This window comes from Eupeodes corollae, chromosome 1 (assembly GCF_945859685.1).
Source record: "Eupeodes corollae chromosome 1, idEupCoro1.1, whole genome shotgun sequence".
NCBI classification, from domain to species: domain Eukaryota; kingdom Metazoa; phylum Arthropoda; class Insecta; order Diptera; family Syrphidae; genus Eupeodes; species Eupeodes corollae.
This window is the reverse complement of record NC_079147.1, coordinates 133,130,289-133,151,736: the sequence shown is the minus strand read 5'-3', so window position 1 is coordinate 133,151,736 and position 21,448 is coordinate 133,130,289. Positions and strand designations below refer to the sequence as shown.

The following is a 21,448-nucleotide window of genomic DNA, read 5'->3' as shown; positions in this document are numbered from 1 at the left end:
TTGTCAATTTTATTTTACAAAAAGTAAGCAGCAATATTTTGATACATATATTTTTGTTAACGAGATTTTGAGTCGAAACCCAATTGGGTTTAAAAATGTTAGTAGTACTTCTTGGAAGTTTTTGTTTCTTCTACGAAATTTTGGCACATAATGAAATTATTTTGAAGTCAATACCTTTACCTTCTTTTATTGAAGATATATAGAGAATCAAATATAATTAATAGATTTAAATTTGTATAAAAAACTGAAAGTCAAATAAAAACAATTTTTGATTTTTGGAAAGATATTTGAGTCGCAAATCAATTTTTATCAGGTTTTAGTAATTTTTAATAATTTTGTATTTATTGTAAAAAAAGGCAGTTTCTTTTCCCCAAAATTTTACTAAATCTTGATAATTATAGTTTTTCTAAGATGAAATTAGTTTGAAGCCAATATACTTAAGTTTTAAAAAGATATTAAAGTCGAAAATCTATTTTAAACAAATTTTAATAATGTTATTTTATGTTTTTTTTATTTTTTATTTAAAAAAAAAGTCAATTAACAAATGTTTAAAACGTTATTCTTTGTTAAACAAAAATTTCGTTAAAAAATAGATTTTTAAATCAAGATATTTCATCATATTCAAAAGATTGTTGGTAATTTTCAGTACCTTTTTTTGGAAAAATTTAACTTACAACTTTTTTTTTAACAAAACAAGACAATTCTACAGACGAGATGGGAAGTTATCGGTGTGCGTCACATCCAGACTAATTTTTTTTTTGTAAAATGGCTTCTTTCAATATAAAACAAAATGTTTGTAATTAAGTTTTCTCAAAAATGAATCAACCGATTTCCGCATTAGGTCTTATACTGTCTATTGATGACCAAAAATGACATTGTAATTATTTTCAAATACAACATTTGAAACATTATGTTTTTTTTACATTTTTACATTTTTAAATCTTAAAATGCAGGACATATTTTTAAATAGACTCTTAAGACACATTAACGAGTCCGTACGGCCCAGTCGTGCACTTTATTTTATCATTGTACTTTATTGCATGTTCTGTTTGTTGGTTTGTTGTTACTTTAAAACTCTACTTTGCTCTGTGTAAATCATATCCTCATTTTTACAGGAACTAAATATTTAACGTCTGTTAAAACAAACAAAAAAAGATCTACTCAATTGAAAATCAAAATCAATATAATTAAAAATCTTCTCGAAACTAAAAAATACAAATTTATTTGACATGATAAGATAAAATATCACTTATAAAAATCACAGAATTGTAAGAAATATTAATTGAAACACACTATTTTCTTATATAGTCTTCTTAATTATAGTTAGCGTATTTTATTTACCATTACGAACTTAATTATGATGTTTAAATCCATCAATGGTTCGCTTTTCTATGACCATGATATTATTAGCTGTACCAAAACCTCTAACATAAGTATACAAAATGTGAACTTTTAAGTCAGTTGCAATGCAACCTTTATTATCGAAGCATCGATACTTATTTCAATTGGTTCTCCCTTTTCACCCCGTTCCCCTTATAACATTTTGTGTCTTTTTTCGTGATTGAATTCCTAAAAGTTAGCATCTAGTTTTATATGATGGACTTTCGATATTCCAGCCAAATTTCAGAATAGTGAACCGTGTAAACTTTGTTGAACCATTTCAGTTCTCTTCTAATGTTCAATGTTGAAAAAAGGGCTCTGGAGCAGTATTTCAAGATTGATCGTCCATAGAAGGTCATAAATTACACCAACATCTTCCTTCTCCTTAACTCTTTCCATATCTTATATCTCTATTTTGTAGTCAAATACAATTTCAGAAAAGTTGCGACAAAAAGAAAAACATTGATATTTAAATATAATTGGTTTTTCGAGCACTACTGCTCAATCTTGTAAAAGATGGCACTCATTAATAGATTTTATGCAATGAAAAAACATTAAATCATCGGCAAAAGAATACAAATTAGAAATGAAGGGGTCCAAGATGGCTACCTTGGGGAACACCAGATGTCGATGAAACCAAAACTAGTTTTGAGATAACTTCGTCAATGCAAACAAATTCAACTTGATTCTTAAGATAGAATTCCAACCATTTCAAAAATTTTGAACGAAAACCAAAGTTTTTTTAATTTATTTACTTAGTCTATAGTTAAACAAGCATGTAAAACAGCATCATTTTTAACTTGTACTCATCTAAATAAAGTTAGATCTAGAGCTGTTTAATTTAGCTATGAATAATAATGAAAGCTATGTTTATATTTCTGTTTTAATTTAAAAGACCCCACATTTTCGGTCCTTTAAGTGACTTCTTGTAAAGTACTCAATTATTCAAATATTAGGTACGCACTACGCATACAATCAACTACAGTGAATAAGTAGGCATATTGAGCGAATTTAACATCTTATCCTTGCACCTTATTCATCATCTTAAACAAAACTTCAAGCACAAAGTTCATGGATTGCTTTTTGAGTAAAAATAATCAATAATTTGTTTGATTTAACCAAAAGGAGGCAAAACCTTAAATTCATCACCCCAATTTTTGCACAGGGCGAAATAGAAAAGAGGTGGGCAATAAAAATAAGTCCATGGGGATTTGGCCCACCCACACACGAAAAACAGCCCTCATCTTAAAGAAAGTAACAACATTTTGATGATGTGCTGGGTGCGTTAAGATTTTATTCAAATTGGGGGGATCAGTTAATTTTATTCTATATATAAACCATTTTATAAGAGGAAGGACGTTTGTCAGTTTGTTTTCTTATTTAATTTAAAACATGTCTATATGTATCAGCGTGTGATGAATACAAAGTTTTGTAGATATGTATGTACATACTTTCACACATTACAAACTTTTTAGGTGTGATTTATATACATACATTATAACATCTTTGGTTTGTTTAAAACATACATATTCACAGATATTAATGCAACAGGATGTGTGTTTTTAATTTAAAGTTAGACAAAAAAATTGGTTTAGAAGAACGTAGGTACATACTGAACACATAAATGATAACAAAATAAGCCAAGTTCTGATGCATACAAAGAACACGAGCAATAAGTCCGTGAAAAATAATGAGAATTAACAATATGCTGACTTACATACATATAAATTTATTTATTTTAGAATTGTTACTTGAAAGCAATTCTTAATGCGTTAAAAACAGATTTTTGCCATTAAAAGATTAATTTCTACAAATGAATGGGTTTGGGTTGAACAGTTTTTTGGAACTAAATAAGTTGTGGCTAATATAGTAACAAAAAACTTTCAAAATGAAACCACTACACTTTAGCCAGCATCATTAAATAGCAAATACCTTTTTCTTTTTGCAAAGAAAACTTCATATCTTCAATATTAAATATTCGATGCTTTTCTTAATTTTTAATTCAAAATTCTACATGATTCAGAAGTGCAATGTGTAAATGATAGCACTTATATAAAAAGTCGGTGGATAAAACGCCCCTGAGTGATCTTAGATTTTCGCATCGTTCCTTCGTATACTGGTCCTTCACTTTACTGAATTTCTTTATTCTTAAAAAATCAGAAATATTTCATACTAACTGTACCAAATTCAGACCACGCTAAGGTCTTACGATGTTAGGAAGAGTTTCTTTTTTTTTATATTGTGCGCGCACTAAAGGGGTTATGAATACCCTGATAATGATTGAACACAGTGCGAGCAATTAGGAAAGGAGGATAGGATAAGAAAGGAGAATTACACATTAGTTTTGAGTGAGCACATTGTAATGAGTGGGAAATATTGAGCCTGGTAAAGCATTCCATATTCTTGTAGTGCGGCTAAAGAAAGAATCTCTGTACTCAAGGATAAACTGATGGGCAGTACGGGTATTACAGTTGAATCGTTTAATGGTAGGAATGCAACTGGCTATTTGGCTAGAGCATTGTTTATAAAAACAACGATAAAACAATGACAGGCATGAGACCTTGTGACAAATGCAGTTTCCCGTCCACTCGGAAAAGGACCTGTAGAATAGGACAGATGGAAAAGCTTCAGCGGTGGTTTTGCCAGCTTTAAAGAACACCTCTTTAGAAGAATAGCGGGACCAACGGATTTGTGGACGTCAAGATCTTTTAGTACTTTAGCAACTGTACGAGTGCGAAAGAAGATTCGTCCCATGGAATAGTTTACGCTTTCAAGTACAGGAGGAGTCATGTCACTCATTGGCAGCATCGATTTAACAGCAAACTGAGCTGCAAGAAAATTTGCTTTATCAATAATAATTTTTGGTTATGCAAAAGTTTAATGCGTCGAATATGGCCGTTACAAGTCTTTCTAGCTTGTTTGAAATTGTTCCGGTTTTTCTCAGTAGGGTTGGCTTTATAAATCCGGAAACTTACATCTTTGATCCCAACAACCTCATTACAGCTCGAATTAAACCATGAGTTTTGTTTAGGTTTCATAGATTTTATCTGCGTATCATATATGTATATCATATCTGCGCTGGAATCCACGTCACTATCGAGGAAGCATAGTGACCAGTTAAAGTCGTTGAGACCGTTCCATTTGGCTTTCTCATATTTAAACACGGTTCTCGTAGGGTTTTTCTCTTTAACTGGGGTTTTTTGGCATGAAAAATCAGCAGATATGACACCATGATCTGGTCTGCCTAGAGGTGTTAATACACTAACTGCTTATTTATTAGGCTCAGAGGTAAGAAACAAGTATAGAGTGTTCACGGACTGACCTTCAACGTCAGGAATTCTAGTTGACTCGTCAACTAACTTAGTCAGATGACTTAACTCAACAAAAATCTCGGCATACCTTCCTTCGGATGTTGTCAGACTAGAATAACGCAGCCACGAAGAATTGTTTACATTGAAATCGCCCGTAATTACGATCTCACTGTGCGGAAAATGGGATACAATTTTCTGGATAGATTCGGACAGGGCATCGATTTCGTTAGAAGTTGAATTGCTATGCAGACTTAGGCTACGATAAATAAAACATGTGTGAATGATGCGCCTTTGGACGGTAAATTATACCACATATAATTAAAATTTGTGTTGGTGCGCTAACCATATTGTGGTAGAAGTTCCGTACATATACGGCTATAATTTTGTGACTCAGTCACAAAATATTTAAATATGTACATATATTATAAAATTGAAATGGATATCTTTGACAATTTTATTACCTAAATAATGAAGATATGGAGTTTCTAACTATATTTTTTTAACTTCCCATAAGAAGGTATTGTAATCGGTCCGATTTGTCAAATTGATTTTTTTTTCATTTCTCGACGTTTCAAGGGATGTCTGTGCGTGCGTGTCTACGTATCGCGAAGTTTTTTCGTCATCCATAGCTCAAGAACCAGTAAAGATATCGACTTCAAATAAATTTTGTTATACAGACAATATGCAGAAAGGACTCTCAAAAAAATTGAGTTAGTGGTTTAAAAAAAGAGGCTGGGATGCGACCCACACTGATAACTTCCTATCCCGTCTGTCGATTTGTCTTGCTTAAAAGTTTGTCTACATGTATTTTTACCAAATTTGCGCACTATTTTTTGTAGATTTTATTTTTGGATATCTGACTGTTGGATTTTTATATAAACATTACTGAATATTGAAAACAATATTTTCCGTGAAATAAAATAAGTTTGAAGCCAATATTTTTAATTTTTGAAAAGCTATTTGAGCCGAAAGTAAATTTTTACCAAGTTTTAGTATTGTTTTTTTCAGAGTTTTATTTTTTGTAAAAAAACTGTCAATTCGATTTTTTTAAAAATTTTACCAAATGTTGAAAACAATAATCCTTATAAGATAAAATTAGTTTGAAGCCAATATTTAAAATTTTTGAAGAGATATTTGAGTCGAAAATCAATTTTTACCAACTTTTATACATTTTGTTTACGTTTTTATTTTTTGTAAATGTTGTTTTTGTCCTAATGCTGAACACAATATTTCTTATAGGTAAAAATTAGTAAGAACCTATTATCTCAAAGTTTTTAAAAGATATTTTAATCGATAATCACTTTTTACGAACTTTTGTTAATTTTTTTATCGTTTTTTTAATTTTTTGTACAAAAACTGTTAAATCGATTTTTTTCAAACTTTAATTGAATGTTGACAACAATATTTTTTAAATGATAAAAGAAAATTAAAGCCAATATCTCAAAGTTTTGAAAAGATATTTGAGTCGAAAATAAATTTTTACCAACTTTTATACATTTTTTTTTAGGTTTTTATTTTTTGTAAAAAAAACTGTCATTTTCAGATGTCGAAAACATTGTTCTCCGTTGCACAAAATTGTTTTGGAGATGAAATCATATTTCAGTCATAAAATTTTGGAGGTGACAAATTTTTTTTTCAGTTTTATTGATTTATAAAAAAAACCGTCATATTGATTTTTTTCAAAAAATATACCTGTTTGGTATCACGTTACAGTATATTATATAAAATTTAACTCAAGTCTCTAGCGTTTTTGGTTCGTAAGATATTTAGGGTTAACCAAAATTTTCACCTTTTTTTCAAACTGCTATGGTAAAAAAAACCACCCACGCAATTTTCTTGAGAGCCCTTTCTGCATCTTTCTGCCTTATTATCTGAAAAACACAATTTATTTGAAGTCGATATCTCTTCTGGTTCTTGAGCTATGGAGAACGAAAAAAACGTCGTCGTACGGACGTACACACGTACGTACACACGCACGCACAGACATCTTTCTAAAAATCTTTTATTTTGGCTCTAGCGACCTTTAAACGTCGAGAAATGTCAAAATTTTCAATTTGACAAATCGGACCCATTACAATAACTTCCTATGGGAAGTTAAAAATGGTGAACATTTTGGTTAACTCAAAATATCTCACTAACCAATATCGCTAGAGAATTAAATTAAATTTTAAATTACATATATGTTGTAACGTGATACCAAACTGGTATATTTTTGGAAAAAAAAACAATTAACGGTTAGTTTTTAAATACAAAAAAAAAACAGCAAAAAAAATAATATTATCTCCAAAATAATAGTGTGCAAAGAAGATTAACGTTTTTGGCATCTGGTAAAGTTTTGAGAAAAATCCATTTAACAGTTTTTTAATAAATATAAAAACCTGAAAGAACCGTTACTAAAAGTTGATAAAAATTGATTTTTGACTCAAATATCTTCTCAAAAACTTAAAATAAGTTAAGAAAATAGGCTTTAAATTAATTTTTGTTTTGTATACTGTATATTGTTTTTATTCAGTAGTTTTTTTTTAAATAAAACAGTCATTTTTTTCACAAAAAAAATAAAATCTACAAGTTTGGTAAAAATTCATATTCGATTTTCGATACCTAGTGAACAATAGAATGTATTGCCTTCAAATTAATTTCATTCATTCAATTTGTTTTTGTGTATATAGGAAATAAAAACATTTAAGCAATGTTACTAAAGTTTGTTTTCGACTAAAAATCTTGTACCAAAAATATGAAATCAAACTATTATATCATATGAAACATATTGTTGGTATTTTTTAATTTTTTGGAATAATTTAACTGACAATTTTTTTTAACAAAACACGAAAACCTACAAACCTTTTAAGCAAGACAAATCGACAGACAGGATGGAAAGTTATCAGTGTGGGTCGCATCCCAGCCTCTTTATCGTCGAAAACCAGTTAAATTTGTTTCTTTAAAAGGTTAGTAATAATGTGCCCTTTGATACTCTATGTACTAAAGTGCTCTTTATGTTTAAGCTTGCAGTAAAGAAAACTATTCTCTCTCTTCCAAGAAAAGTTTCTTATCTGCTAACTTTGAGTTTTTGGTACTGTATAAAATAACGGCTAGTTTTTTGACAAAGTTCTAATCCCTTAAACTCGGTTAATTAAAAAATTAGAACTCTTTTGGCGTTTAACTTATTTCTTCAATTTGAGATAAAACTTCGATTTATTAGACCCTTAAATTTGAGGGTTTAGGAAATAAGAACCTGGTAAAGAACATTTGTACATCTTTGACTTGATGCTTAGGTAGAATTTTTGTATTTAAATTGACAACAGTTTAAAATATGCGATGGTATTATATTATTAGAAAATATATTTATGGACGTGGACAAGTCCAGCTTGCAACAGTTTTCAGCTAAAAAATATGATTTTTAACGTAGAACTTGCATTTAAACTCATTTTACTGACTTTTTGCACGTTATCGGAGGACTTAATATCTGCAGTCATAGTGACCATAAATGTCGGCAAAAAGCTTAAAATCTTAAAAGTTCGTTATGTTCACAAAAATTGAAATTAAATAAACGTCTTCTGGACATATTTTATATTGAAAACGATATAAGTAGTAATAGACATTTTATCGGCGTTTACAATACGTGTTACTCACTCAACACTTCAAGGCTACCTTGCCACCGCGAACCCCTTAACCCTCACGCCCAGCCAAGTCGTTCATACAGACATTAAGTCCTAGTTTAGATGTTACAAAGAAGACAGAGGATTCATTAAAACAATGTCAATTCGTGAAATCTTAAATTCAATGGACATTTTAACCGCGAATATTGTGTAACCCAAAAACACCAAAGAACTCGTCCCAGTAAGTCGTCGAAAATTTGTTAAAACCAAATAAACATGTTAAAGGCAAACACTACAGAATTAGTATTGAAAATATATTTATGTAATTGACGTTGGTACTAATAAAAAATCTATTTGATTCGTAAATTTATTTATTGAAACGAAATAATGACAAATGTTTTTACCGGAAAATCGAACCTGACAAATTTCCAATATTATTTGTTGATAGAATGTAAGAATTTCAGTCTGAAAAAAGGAGACCCTCTAAACTGCACCAACTATAGAGAAATCATCGCTTAGAAAATCTTCTCTACCGTAATATGTGAACGTCTAAAGCCCATCGTCAACAACCTCATACCAGGGTGGTTTTAGACCAGGAAAGTCCACAGTCGATCAAATATTCACATTACGACAAATCCTGGAAAAAACCCAAGAACACCAAATCGACACCCACCATCTTGTCATCGATTTCAAGGCCGCATATGACAGCATTTACAGGGTTGAGCTGTATAGAGCCATGTCTAGTTTTGACATCCCTACCAAACTCGTCCGTTTGTGCAGGATGACCATGGAGAATTCACGCTATTCCATAAAGGTTGGAAACAACTTAGCAGAAACTTTTTATGTCAAAAAAGGTTTTAGACGAGATGATGGGCTGTCATGCGATTTTTTAACATCGTACTTAAAAAATAGTGAAGAGCTCCCAAGTCAAAACTAGAGGCACTGTCTTTCACAAGTCTGTCCAATTACTAGCATATGCTGATGACATTGACATAATCGGAAGAACTCAATGGGGCTTTTGAGTATTGAGGCAGGGGCGGCAAAAATGGGTTTAACGGTTAAAGGGCCGACGTCTCAGTCAAAACGTCATCATCGAAAGACGTAACTTTGAGGTGGTCAAGGACCTCCGCTATAAACGCAAAAAAGAACACCAGCAATGAGAACAAACGTAAAATAACTCTTGCTAACCGCCGCTCTGTTTCTTCGGGCTAAGAAAGCAATTCAGTAGCAAAGCCCTCTCTCGAGGGACCAAAGTATTCCTATATCATCCCTGTCCTGCTTCAAGGTGCAGAAGCATTGACAATGACAAAAGCGGATGAAAGAACCTCGGGTAGTTTCAAGAGAAAAGTTCTTAGTGTGATCTACGGTCCCGTACGTAGATTTCGCCAGAAGTATAAAAGATTAAGAACTAAGATGGCTGGTTCACGAAGAGCGCATGGAAACCAATGCTCCAGCCCGAAAAGTCTTCGAATCCACACCCACAGGAAGACCGCGGATCAGGTGGCGCGCACAAGTGGAAAGTGACCTCACCCAACGTGAAGCGCGAAACTGGAGACATCTAGCTAGGGACCGAGCTAGAGAGAGAAATTTGTTGGGTGAGGCCCTAGTTCACACAGGACTGTAGCGCTACCTCAAGTAAGTAAGTAATGTAAGAATTTAATGTCTAAAATTCTACCCGGTAAATTAATCGTTAGAACTTTGTTCTAAAAAACCAAAATTTAAATCCTTAAAACTTAATAAAAATTGTTCACTGAGTTCTTAGGAAATTATAGAAAGTGAAGTTATAATCGAATACTTTAAAAAACAAAGTTTCAAAAATAAACCGAGAGTTATTAAAATGGGAATTGAATATTTAATTCACAACTTTATCCAGGAATAAGCCGTAAAAGTTTTACAAAATAATAATAACATCATTTTGTGAACGATTAATAAAGTCAAAATCTTTATTGTTCTTAATTAAATTAAAGCCAAAACCATGATCTTTTGTAAAAAAAAGTCCCATTTTCACGATTTCTTGTCATTCAAAATTTAAAAATAACGATATTTTACCTTTTCAAGCACATTAACACGTTTACAAACAATATTTATTGTAATTTGCAAACTGAAACACAAAATTTAAGAAGATTCTTAATCAAAAAGAATGTAGTTGTATTTGGAACAAGAAATTAAAAAAAAAAACGGCGTCAGAGGTGTACAAGGTATTAATAATTAGCGTACATTTTCTGGAGCGGACGGCAGACCTGTTGGATTGACAATGAAACATTTTTAAAAGAATCCTTGGAAAGTAGCGCAAACATCTGGTATCTACATATCTATACGGAAAATATTTATTATGATATCTTATTTTTAAATGATTTATATCACAGTTAAAAAAATATTTTTTGGTTACATACAAATTTTAAATACCTTAATATGTTACATTTTATCGAGACATCTACTTCATCTCTAAGCTATAAGATAAATTATAATAATAAATTTGTAATGTATCTAAAAGAAATAAGAATAACCTTATTTAATATTTAATGTAATTTCTAGAGTTTATAAAAAGACATCGTCTAACTCAGTTCTTACGCTCTATATGGGCAGTAGAGACTTAGTGTCAACAGATGGAGTTGTGGAGCCATTGAGGGGAGTTATTGTTGTTGACCCAAAGTTTCTTTGCAATCAAAAGATTTACGGTCAGCTCACACTTACGTTTCGGTATAAATTAAATATTACCATATCAAGCGAATTCAAATTTGTATAAAATGTATATTTTTCCATACAGTTACGGTAGAGAAGATGAAGAAGTAATGGGGCTTAAATTTTGTAATGAAGTCGTAGTAGCTCTAAAACAACTTTGGCCCCGAATCAATTACAACGGCGAAATGACGGTGCTACAGGTGATTTGAAATCAAACCATTCAAGCGAGATTTGCAAAAACTTATATTATTGTTTTCAAGCAAGCTTTGGTCGATAGACTAGGAGCTGGGGCTCATCCATTTCAAATAGATGTTGGAACCATTGCTGCACCAAGTGTACAACTCTTACCTGCAAAGAAATACAGCGGGGATCCGATTGGAACAAGTTACGATGTTCGGATATTTATGTGTAAGGACACAAGTTTTTCTTATCTTTCTAACATAATACATACGTTCTTTTAATTTGAAATTTCTTAGCGGATTTAGCCGATGAAAAACTTCAAGGAAGAACTACAGTCAAGTTAGGAATTCGCGTGATTTATAAGATTCCAACAAACTTTCAGTCAATTCAAGATTATAATTTAAGTTCAAAATCGATACAAAAAAATAATTTTCGAGCTAGATTATCACCGAAGATACAAAGACTTTGTAGCAGAAGTAAACATCAAGAAGAAACTAGCAAAAGTACGACAGCCATAAATAATTCTTCAGATACTGTGAAAAATACTGATGCAGACAATGTAGAAGAAAGACTCAATCCAAAAGTGTCTAGGAGTGGAGAAGAGGTGAGTATAGGAACATTTTGAAGAGAATTTATATTTTTCAGTCAGTTTTACTATCTGCGTTTCGCTTCTTTTGAATAACTTGTGACTTAACGACTCTGAATTACATTCTACCATAGGTCCAAATTTATTTCAAAAGTTAGTGTACAATTGCACTATGTAACTTGTAGCCTCAGTGGCAGCATTCCAAACCTAAAATTAATTCTAACAATATTTGTGTTATTGTTATTTTATTGTGTTCAAAGCTGTAATGCTCTTGTAAAACACCATAAAGTTGGTCTTTTAGTTCGTTAAGAGAATGTTTTACCTGAAAGTTAATATTTAAGCCTTTTAATTCCTTTGAGAAATAATTTTAAAAATAACATATTTGGTTCCTTTATTTAGAAGCGATGAAAACATTGCATATATTGTTTAAATTTGTTTTAAAACAATCATTTGTTTTACATATTTTTTTGAATTTTGGATAAAAGAAAGTTTATTTAAAGAAATCACTCAGAATTTTTGGCTTAAATAAATACTGTAACAGAATAATATAAGGGTTGGTTTTTATTTTTGCCAACTAGTTTTTATATACCTTAGTTAACCCTCCCGCCTAACACGGGAGATATAGACACACAATGTCATACCAATTTGTTCTTCTTTTAGCACTAGTCATAACTTAAAGTCAATTAGACTGTCACGACTTTTAACTCTTATGTTGAAGTTCAAAGTTATTTTAGCAGTTACGATAATGATGAGTATCATATGAAAGATCATAAAAATATCTTTTATTTAATGTGAACAAAAACTTAAAAGTTGTTTTAAAACCACATTTTCGATTGAAGGTTGACATCAAAAGGCTATGATGTGCAGAAGAGGAAATTCGAATCCTGGTCTTTAAAATATTCACTGCCCGTAGGATCGAGCCTTAGTTTGATAATTCCTCAATAATATCACACAAAGTGAGAAAGTGAGTGTTCGAGAATTACTTAATATCGGAATATTTCCATCGATGCGGCTAAATAAGACTCTGGTTACTAAAAATAATACCAAGAATTCAAATGATTTTAAGCTCGACTTCAACGAACCATCTCACCATCGCTACACACCTGGATCTATGAGCTTGCTCGGTTGTTAATTGAAGGATACCTTCAGCAATAGATTTTCATACTTATCAAACCTGTATGATCTTTTCTGGAGACCGTAGTTTGAACTTTTTTGAAGACACAAATGACTATAGATGGATATAAATAAGGTGTGGAATCGGCTAAGGTGATTGTTGATAAATAACAATCAAAATGTCAAATAGTCAAATTGATACCTTAAAAGCTGTCACAACAAAATGTGATAGTCGTTTTCAAACAAATATGTTTATTTCGAATAGAGCTACCAGACGCTTACACAAACGACTTTAAAATTTTCTTAGTTCACTTTGTATCTTTAAAAAAACATATTCCTGTGACCAACAAAGCTTACTACATTCGAGTAAAGCAAGAAAAGTAAGAATGAAAATGATAGTCAATGGGCAGGTTCAGACAACATTATGGAATTCATTTGCAGTCAACTTCATTCTATGAACGTAAATTTTGACCAAGACAACAAGTAAGTTTTTCAAGTTTCATAAATTTAAAATTTAGAACTATACTTCACAAATCTCTATTTTAAGTTCATAGTACAAAAGCTACCCGAAAGATAATTGTCTAGAAAATACACTTTAGGCAAGCCACAAGTTCATTACAATATGCATTTTGTATTACAATAAGGTATAACATACTTGTTTATTTTTCAAATTGATAAGGAACTTTTTTTTTAGAAAGCATAATTTAAAGTTGTGCACAAAATAAATAAATAATAGAGTAATAAAGTTCAGCTTTCAGTTGAATAAAAAAACAAAAACATAATCAACTGTCATTTTGACAGAAGTAGACTTTACTTGATAGTTAGGGAGATTTTTCTTGACTAACTTTCCAGTCAACTTTCCAATAAAGTTGCCTTAATTGGAAGGCAATTTTTTGGCAGCTGGCGAATCAGATGCCAAATACTTGCCTTACTTCAAGTTGAATGTTAGCTCAGATACCTATAATTCCTTGTGAGTGATACAAACTAACTTATTGGTTGTTGGCCGAATGGGCGACAGAATGGTTTTTGCATGTGCGTCGACTCTCATATAAGTCTATAGAGCTCAGTTAGAAACCAAACAGTTTCGAAGCTAAAAGTTGCATGTGCGCGCCTAGCCTTATACCGTCTGAACCTGCCCAATGTAACTATCAAAAAAATGATGATATCACCATAGCCGATCCACCCAAGGATTGATAGAACAAAATCAATTGCCTTCATAGAAGTATTATTCCGGTAAAGCCGGAAACATTGCTTTCCATATCAACCAATGACGTCCAGCTGCGCAGTGAAAAATTGTACGTCATAACTGGAGTGCAACCGGCTACGGTAATAATTGACGATCATAATTTTGATAATCAAATTTGACTAGGTATCATTTTCATTCCGTCTGTGTTAGATGATTCAACTCAATTCAATACGATTGAACAATTTCAGATTATAACTGTCACAATTCATTGTTGCTGTGGTGAAATCCGATTCTATCTCTGATTTGTTTGAGATATTGGCTATCTACCTCCAAACGTACATACATACATATATTGTTTTTCAAATTTAAGTTGTTCTTTTCAAAAATTGAAGCATTTAAAAAAGTTTTTAAGTTTCTTATATTTAAAAAATGATAGATAATTTTATTATATTTCATATGACACCTTAAGCTTATTCCACGTGCTATACTTTTTGAAGTAGGTATACGTATGTACTTATTTCCAAAAATGTCAGATTTGTCCTATTTCTGACGCTCAACTCCAGGCCAATTATCTCAAAATCCCCACTGCAAAATACAAAAATATTTGGCAGATATATGGGGCTGAACATACGCTATCATTTGGTCATCATCCCAGAATAAGACTAACTTGAGCTACTTACATGATTGAACAAATATGAAGAATAATAAAGATGCAGGGTCAGACGATATTCCTATAGCGTTTCAAAAGAATTCATCCCAGAAATTTTTGGAATATATATGTACTTGGCTGTTTTAAAAAAATTTTAAATGGGAATACCTTCCCTTACTGTTTTGGCTTGTTAAGGATAACTGGCGTTTTTAAAAAAGATAATCCAAATTAGCCAGAAAATGTATGACTGATTCTATACCACAGGTTGTTGAATTGGACACAGTGCAATAATATTATCAGTTGTATTCAAGCAGGTTTCCAGCCAAACCTTTCGATGATGGATCAAACATTTGCCATAACTACATTGGCAAGAGGTTTTTTAGACAAAAAAAAAACTTTATTTGCAGTTTTCACTGATTTTAGGGTCTATAAGCACTTCTTATTAAATATGTCTCCAATGCTATGTGATGGAAAAAATTATTCAAATTAATTTTGCTAAGAAACTGGTGTTCCATCGGGATATGTTTTAAATCCGTCAACGTTCGCCGTGTTTATAAACGATATCGAGAATTATATACCAGATAAATTTTTTTTTCGATATATCTGTAAAAATGTTATTATAAGGTTGATGAACTTGTCATTTCTGCTGACAACCCGGTGACACTTCAGCTTCATTTAAAAAAGCTCAAGGTTTTTTGTGGATTATGGGACCCAAAATTCTGCAACATCTAAAATGATGATATTAAGGCACAAAACTTGCTCTGACAGAACCTCGAGGACCTGAACATTAGTTGGCACAGGCATCGAATTTGTCAATGAATTTAAATACCAACGTTTTCTTATTTCGAGTAATTTGAGTATCAGTGCTCATATAAAAAAAATTCACTGTCTTTTGTGAACGTTCAAAGTATTTAACGCCACAATTAGTACTTTTTTCCGCTGTGGTAACGAAGTCCACGGCAATGGATGGAGGATATTGAAAAAATATAAACATTTTTCTGAAGACTAATGTTGACTTTCTTTTATGCAAAAGTAGACGCACAGGGGTATCTGATGCATATTGAATGGGGAGTCTACCTTTAGGACTTTACGTATATACTATAAATTTAAATCAAGGTAAAAACAATTATTTTAGAACTAAGCGTTCTGCCCCTGATATCAGCCTTATATTTAAAGTCAGAACAAACATGTTTGAACTTAATTTAAACCATATCAAAGTGACAATAACCATATTTGTGGCTTGTGTAAAAAAATGTAGACGATATGCCCCAGTAACCCAGTAACAGTGATTTTTTTGACATTTTAATAATATATTGTAGCTTTTACTTTTGTCAATAAAAACAAAAGACATTTTTTTTTTCTTATTTTTGACCGTGTTCCGACAGACGCGTTGGCTACTCGATGTCGAAAAATTAAATTATTATGAATTCTTAAACAAATCGAGAACAAAATTAAAACTCCCGGTTTTAAAGTAAGGTTCCTTTTATTAAGATGACAAAGTTACTTACATATCAAATACTTTTTTGCATGTCATTTTTGTATCAAGCGTGTATATATCATGACAGTCCAGTGTAAAAATATGCACCTTTGAACATTTGAGGCATTTTAAGTTTTAGTCAAACACTATTAGTGAGGAAGAGACAATAAATCTTTGCAGTTTTTGGGCCATATGGATTATGTTTTTTATTTGACTACTTCGATCTTGATGCTCTTCTGATCAGTCATTAAACAAAGGGAAAAAATGTGGAAATGTGAGGATTTGTTTGTATTTATTTTATTATAAACAGATTTTAATTACATTTATCTCGCAACCTTTTATTGTGCCCTGCAATAATATTATTAAGCTCTTTCGAAACTTCAATAACCTTCATCAGAGATTTCAATGTCATAGTCTGTATATTTTGTTTTGATAATGTTTCTCGATTCTGCGTGATCAGCCTTTCCAAAACCCTACAATTATTAAATGAATAATCAAATTATATACATATTTGTTTGGGTTTAAAAAAAAGTATGTTTGCTTACCTGTGAATAACCGTACACTTTAATAAGCTTGGCATTGGGATTATGTTCAATACGACCACCTCCCAAACACTCTGTATCGAGGCCTAGTCCTTTGCACGATCCACTTACACGATCGTAAATGTCAGCTGTACAATAAAAAAAAATACATTTCAAAAACCAATTTCAAACTTAAAGAAAAAAAAAACAAACAATGTTTATTTAAAAGAAAAATATATTAATATTTTCTTATCTACAGGGACCAGAAAGTTGTATCGAGAAGCTGTTTTTATGGACTGAGGGTAATGTTAGTTTAAGATCATCACTCGATAAATGCGCCTACAAACACGGTGAAACTGTCAGTGTTAAAGTTCACATAAGGAATAGTAGCCGAAAAGTCGTACGAAAAATCAGGGTAAAATAAAGTATTATTTTTAAAAAATTAATTTTCTTTTTATTTTTATTAAATTTTTAATAAATGTTTAATTTACAGATATTTGCAGTACAACATGTAGATGTCTGTATGTTCAGTAATGGAAAATTTAAAAATATTGTCGGCGAAATTTCTGATAGCAGTCACATAAAGGCAAATGATACATTAAGCAAAACTTATAAATTAGTACCGACCATAGGTAAGGATGGCTTTCAGCTTTTTTTCTTTTGTGTGCGTAAAGAATACAATTTTGGTTACAGGCATGACAAAGATGTCAACAATTATCATATCAAATTTGCTAATCCTACTTCACAACAACTTCGGGTATTAGACTTTTAAACCTTTTGAATCCTATAACAAGTCTAACGATCAATTTCTTGACGAAGTTGTAAAAATAATTAAGAACTCGATCTAGTTAAACTTGGTTTATCTTTGGAACTTCTTTTTAAAAATATTTAGAACCCGAGCATTTCTTCACATCTAAACATACCTGTAGAACTCGGTTTAAAACATTTTTTGAGTTCTAAGAATTTTAAATCTTGGTTGAATGGCACTGAGTTTTTTCTTTTTTTGCTATTTTTGTAGCACCCTCTTCTGACTCATCTGATTTTACAAACAATCGAACGATTTTTTTAAAATAAAAATTATGTTTTTTTTTGTTTATTGGATTTCGTTTTAAGATGAAAAGAATTTGGTTTTGATTTCCCCACTATTTCTTGAAAACTCAACACATTAATTCAGATATTAATACATAATGTCAAAACGGATATCTATTAGTTTTCTATATACATTTTAAAACTATTTTTGTATTGCACATTAACCCTCTGTTGTCACACCTCGTTCCTGAAACTTAAATATCACACGGGTGCAAATTTTGATCCCGTACTTTTGGCATTTTTAACTCCTATTCATTTTTTTAATTTATTTTTATTAAAACCCAGTGTTTTTTAAGGGAAATTATCTCAAGAATCCAATGATGCAAGGCAGAATATTCTAAAAATTCATTATCTTATAAAAAAATGCGATTTATGAAAAAATTTGTTTGAAAAATCGCGTTTTAAGAATATAAGCATTAAAAAAAATATATAATTATATGGCTTTGAAATTGATTTGAATTGATTAGGGCAATTTTACTATTTTTCCCGGTTGCTTGAAATATGTAATTTTTAAAAAGTAAAAAATAAGCTTATTTATAATCAAATGTGTATGTCTAGTCATTCTCTCGTTTAGAGCATTTGAAATATACAACATATAGGCATCAATGCCAGCTTGGTCGATCATGTTCGTAAAAAATTGAAGGGCTTGCGTCTCCAAAAAAATGTATAGCAGAAGTAGAACTTAATCATCATTTTATAACATATTTAACCTCAAATTAAGTATAAATAAAAGAAAACTGCATTTCAAGTTAATAATAAGGAAATGAATTTAAAAAAATCAACTTTTTTATTTATTTACATAATCGGATACTGATTGTTTTTACACTGTAGTGAATTTGTAAAGGTACTTTTCCAGTCAAATGACAATGTTATAGTTAGCCTTGAATTACGCAAGACTTTTAGTTACATTTAAGTTTGTTTCATGCACCACGTCAAAAAAGACACCAATAGGACGACAAACTTCTCTGAAAATTCAAAAATGGTTTTTTTTTGCATAGTCAGGAAGGTAAATCAGTACGAGAAATAGCAAACATTTTGCAATGGAGCCCTTTCACAACCCCTTATATAATTTCACGAGTTTAAAACGAAAATAGGATTCATAATGTAAGCCTAAAAGTAAAAGGAAATAAGCTGAAGACATACGATGAGAAGCTAAGCCTAAAAGGCTAATCATCTGAAATCCCTTTTTTGGAGTCTCTAAGGAAAGCAAATCAGGCATACTCGAGCTTCTGTGACGCATGGTGGTGGGTTGGTCAAGGCATGAGGATGTATTGCGAGTTCTGGTGATCAGACCTAACATTTCGTGGAGGGTATAATGTATCAAAAGGCTAACATCAATGTTTTGAAACAACATTTGTTGTCCAGTGTCAGTAAACTTGGAATAAAAGACAATTTCATCTTCTACCAGGACAACTGCCTAAAGCACACATCTTATAGAGTAAGGTCGTGTTTATTGTAGAACTATTCTACACTGGAGTTCAGAAAATGTTTTGTAGTAATTAACACTGTTCTTAAATATGATTTATTTCCAATCTTATACTAAATGCAATATCGCAACGGAAAATAATGTGATTTTTCCGTGTTAGAGCCGCCTTTAAAAATAAGTTCATATTTTTAGTCGAATGAATATCTGCTAAGAATTGTTGATAGGTCCCATTTTTCGTGTTGTTTTTTTTTCTGGGCTAAACAATATATTATTGATTTTTTATGCAAAGGCTGTAGTATATATCGTGAAGCTAAGTTACGGAGCTTTTTTGTTGGCTGATTTGAATAGACTGCTTTCAGGAGAATGGTTTTTATTATTAGTTTAAGATGAAGTGCATTTTTGACGTGATATCGATGATAGAGTTTTTTTCGTGAAGGCAAGTTTTAGTCTAAGAGCTGGCACCAATTTTCGGGAGTGGAGCGGTAATCATCATTATAACAAATTCAACCGTCTGGCAGGTGAGCGTTTAAAATTGGTAATTTTTTCGATTTTGTGGACTAAATTAAAACCTCATGAGTGATATATCGAAAATTCGGAAAACTTCCCCAAATTACAAAAATGTGTGTCAGGGACATTATTTTTTCAGACATCTGCTTGCCAGGGGTATTTTAATTATTTTTCAAATTTGAAACCCTTATAGGCTGCAACCAAAACGTGTTGGATCAAAATAAGACAAATTAAAATTTTCGAACACTTCTCTCCGTCCGACCACGGCTGAAAATAAAACCTGCCAGACGGTTGAATTTGATATATGTATATACACATTCATATGAAGGAATATTGATATCACTCCACTCAAAACATTTTCTGGCGGCTGTAAGTCTATTTGTTTTGGACTTTAATCGTGTCTATTACTTCTTAAATCTAATATGGGAGGTAGTAAGAAATGAAGAAGGTAATTAGACTTCTCTTTACTGAGACGTGGTATGTTAGCCCTACTATTTTAGGTTGGTGTCCATTTAGCACCATTTCATTGTTATTTTTTTAATATAATAAGAAAATTACATAGAATTTTCAATGTACAATTTTGTGAGTGCAGTTTGATGGTATAAACTACTGCTTTTTTCAAAAAGTAGACAACTGATTTTTGATGTAATTTTGAAGCCTTTATGTCATCATATATAATAAAATACATATTTTTTTTATTTTTAAAGGATCTACCAAAAATTGGATAGCTGTTGAATCGAAACTTCCTCATGCTCACGTTACAACAGATTTTCTATCAACGAATAACTATAAACTCGCCTCCAGTACATTTCAAGATAACTTAATGAAGGAAAGAAATGTCTTTGCCATTTATGTAACCTATTATATTAAGATTAAATTAACCTTAAGCGCTCTAGGAGGTGATTTATCACTCAAACTTCCTTTTGTTCTGGGCTATGTGGGAGAGGACCCCCGCACAAGCAGCACCCGAAGAAATTCAGACAAACTATTGGATGTTCTAGTTTCAAGAAAAATCCCACTCAACAGACTAAATTCAAAGGATACAAATGCAGCCAACAGTGGAAATCCATCAAATGAACCAGTTTCCTCAGAACCAAAAGACATTCCTGATGAGGAAACAGTTCACCACTCAGAAACTACTCCACACTCTACCTCTATTAAAGTGGAAATCCACAGGGAAAATTAATTATATACATATTTATATATTTGGTGTAGCTATGTATTTTAATTTGGCTTAATTTATCTTTTCCAAAACTCATAAGACTGTCCTTTGAAGCAGTAAAATGTACAACCAAAACAATGAGATGGCAATCTTCTTAAAATGCTTAACTTAGTCTTAATAAATTTATATTTCATTATAAAAATAAAGCGTTTTCATTGTTAATTTATAAAATAAAAAGTCTTACAATGCCACTCTGCATCTTTATAGCCACGAACTATTTTCTTGCTTGGCTCACTTCCATCTGCCTGCTCCTTTCCATAAACCCGGATGAGGACATATTTGAAGATTCCTTCATCGATTTCAACAAGTGGTACAGCTTCCAATTTTGCATCAACCATTTTAAGAATGTTACAATTACGAGTCGCTAAATGTTTATTGTTGTTTTATCAGTTTTGTTTCATTAATGTTGTCTTAAAAAAATACAATTTGCTTACAAAAAGTGCACAACTTATTTCCCCGATTCGCTAAAAAGCCGACAGCTGTTTTTAACATTTTATTATTTTTTGAAGTTTCTTCTTCTAAG

At 31.4% G+C, this 21,448-nt stretch overlaps 2 protein-coding genes across 2 annotated transcripts in view; one reads left to right on the top strand and one right to left on the bottom strand.

Moving 5' to 3' along the window:
* LOC129942585 (arrestin homolog) overlaps nucleotides 1–21,095 on the top strand; it is a 66,934-nt gene extending 45,839 nt beyond the window's left edge. The window contains exons 4-10 of the mRNA XM_056051589.1: nucleotides 10,823–10,987; nucleotides 11,055–11,169; nucleotides 11,230–11,377; nucleotides 11,446–11,753; nucleotides 16,941–17,096; nucleotides 17,175–17,313; nucleotides 20,411–21,095. Of these exons, the coding sequence (XP_055907564.1) occupies nucleotides 10,823–10,987; nucleotides 11,055–11,169; nucleotides 11,230–11,377; nucleotides 11,446–11,753; nucleotides 16,941–17,096; nucleotides 17,175–17,313; nucleotides 20,411–20,889 (1,510 nt within the window). The 3' untranslated portion in view covers nucleotides 20,890–21,095. The remainder of the gene's footprint in view (nucleotides 1–10,822; nucleotides 10,988–11,054; nucleotides 11,170–11,229; nucleotides 11,378–11,445; nucleotides 11,754–16,940; nucleotides 17,097–17,174; nucleotides 17,314–20,410) is intronic.
* Nucleotides 16,434–21,448, bottom strand: LOC129942586 (sex-regulated protein janus-A-like). Its single transcript, XM_056051590.1, has 4 exons — nucleotides 21,360–21,448; nucleotides 21,110–21,289; nucleotides 16,706–16,830; nucleotides 16,434–16,633 (listed from the first exon to the last, which is right to left on the bottom strand). The coding sequence occupies exons 1-4, from the start codon at nucleotides 21,415–21,417 to the stop codon at nucleotides 16,541–16,543; spliced, it is 456 nt and encodes a 151-aa protein (XP_055907565.1). The 5' UTR covers nucleotides 21,418–21,448; the 3' UTR covers nucleotides 16,434–16,540.

Excerpts from the sequence above, each read along its gene's own strand:
- LOC129942586 (XM_056051590.1), bottom strand. The coding sequence starts at position 21,417 with ATGTTAAAAACAGCTGTCGGCTTTTTAGCGAATCGGGGAAATAAGTTG. Across the intron at positions 16,831-21,109 it reads TAAAGATGCAGAGTGGCATT|CTGACATTTACGATCGTGTA; the intron begins GTAAGACTTTTT and ends TTTATTGTACAG. Across the intron at positions 16,634-16,705 it reads AAGTGTACGGTTATTCACAG|GGTTTTGGAAAGGCTGATCA; the intron begins GTAAGCAAACAT and ends TAATAATTGTAG.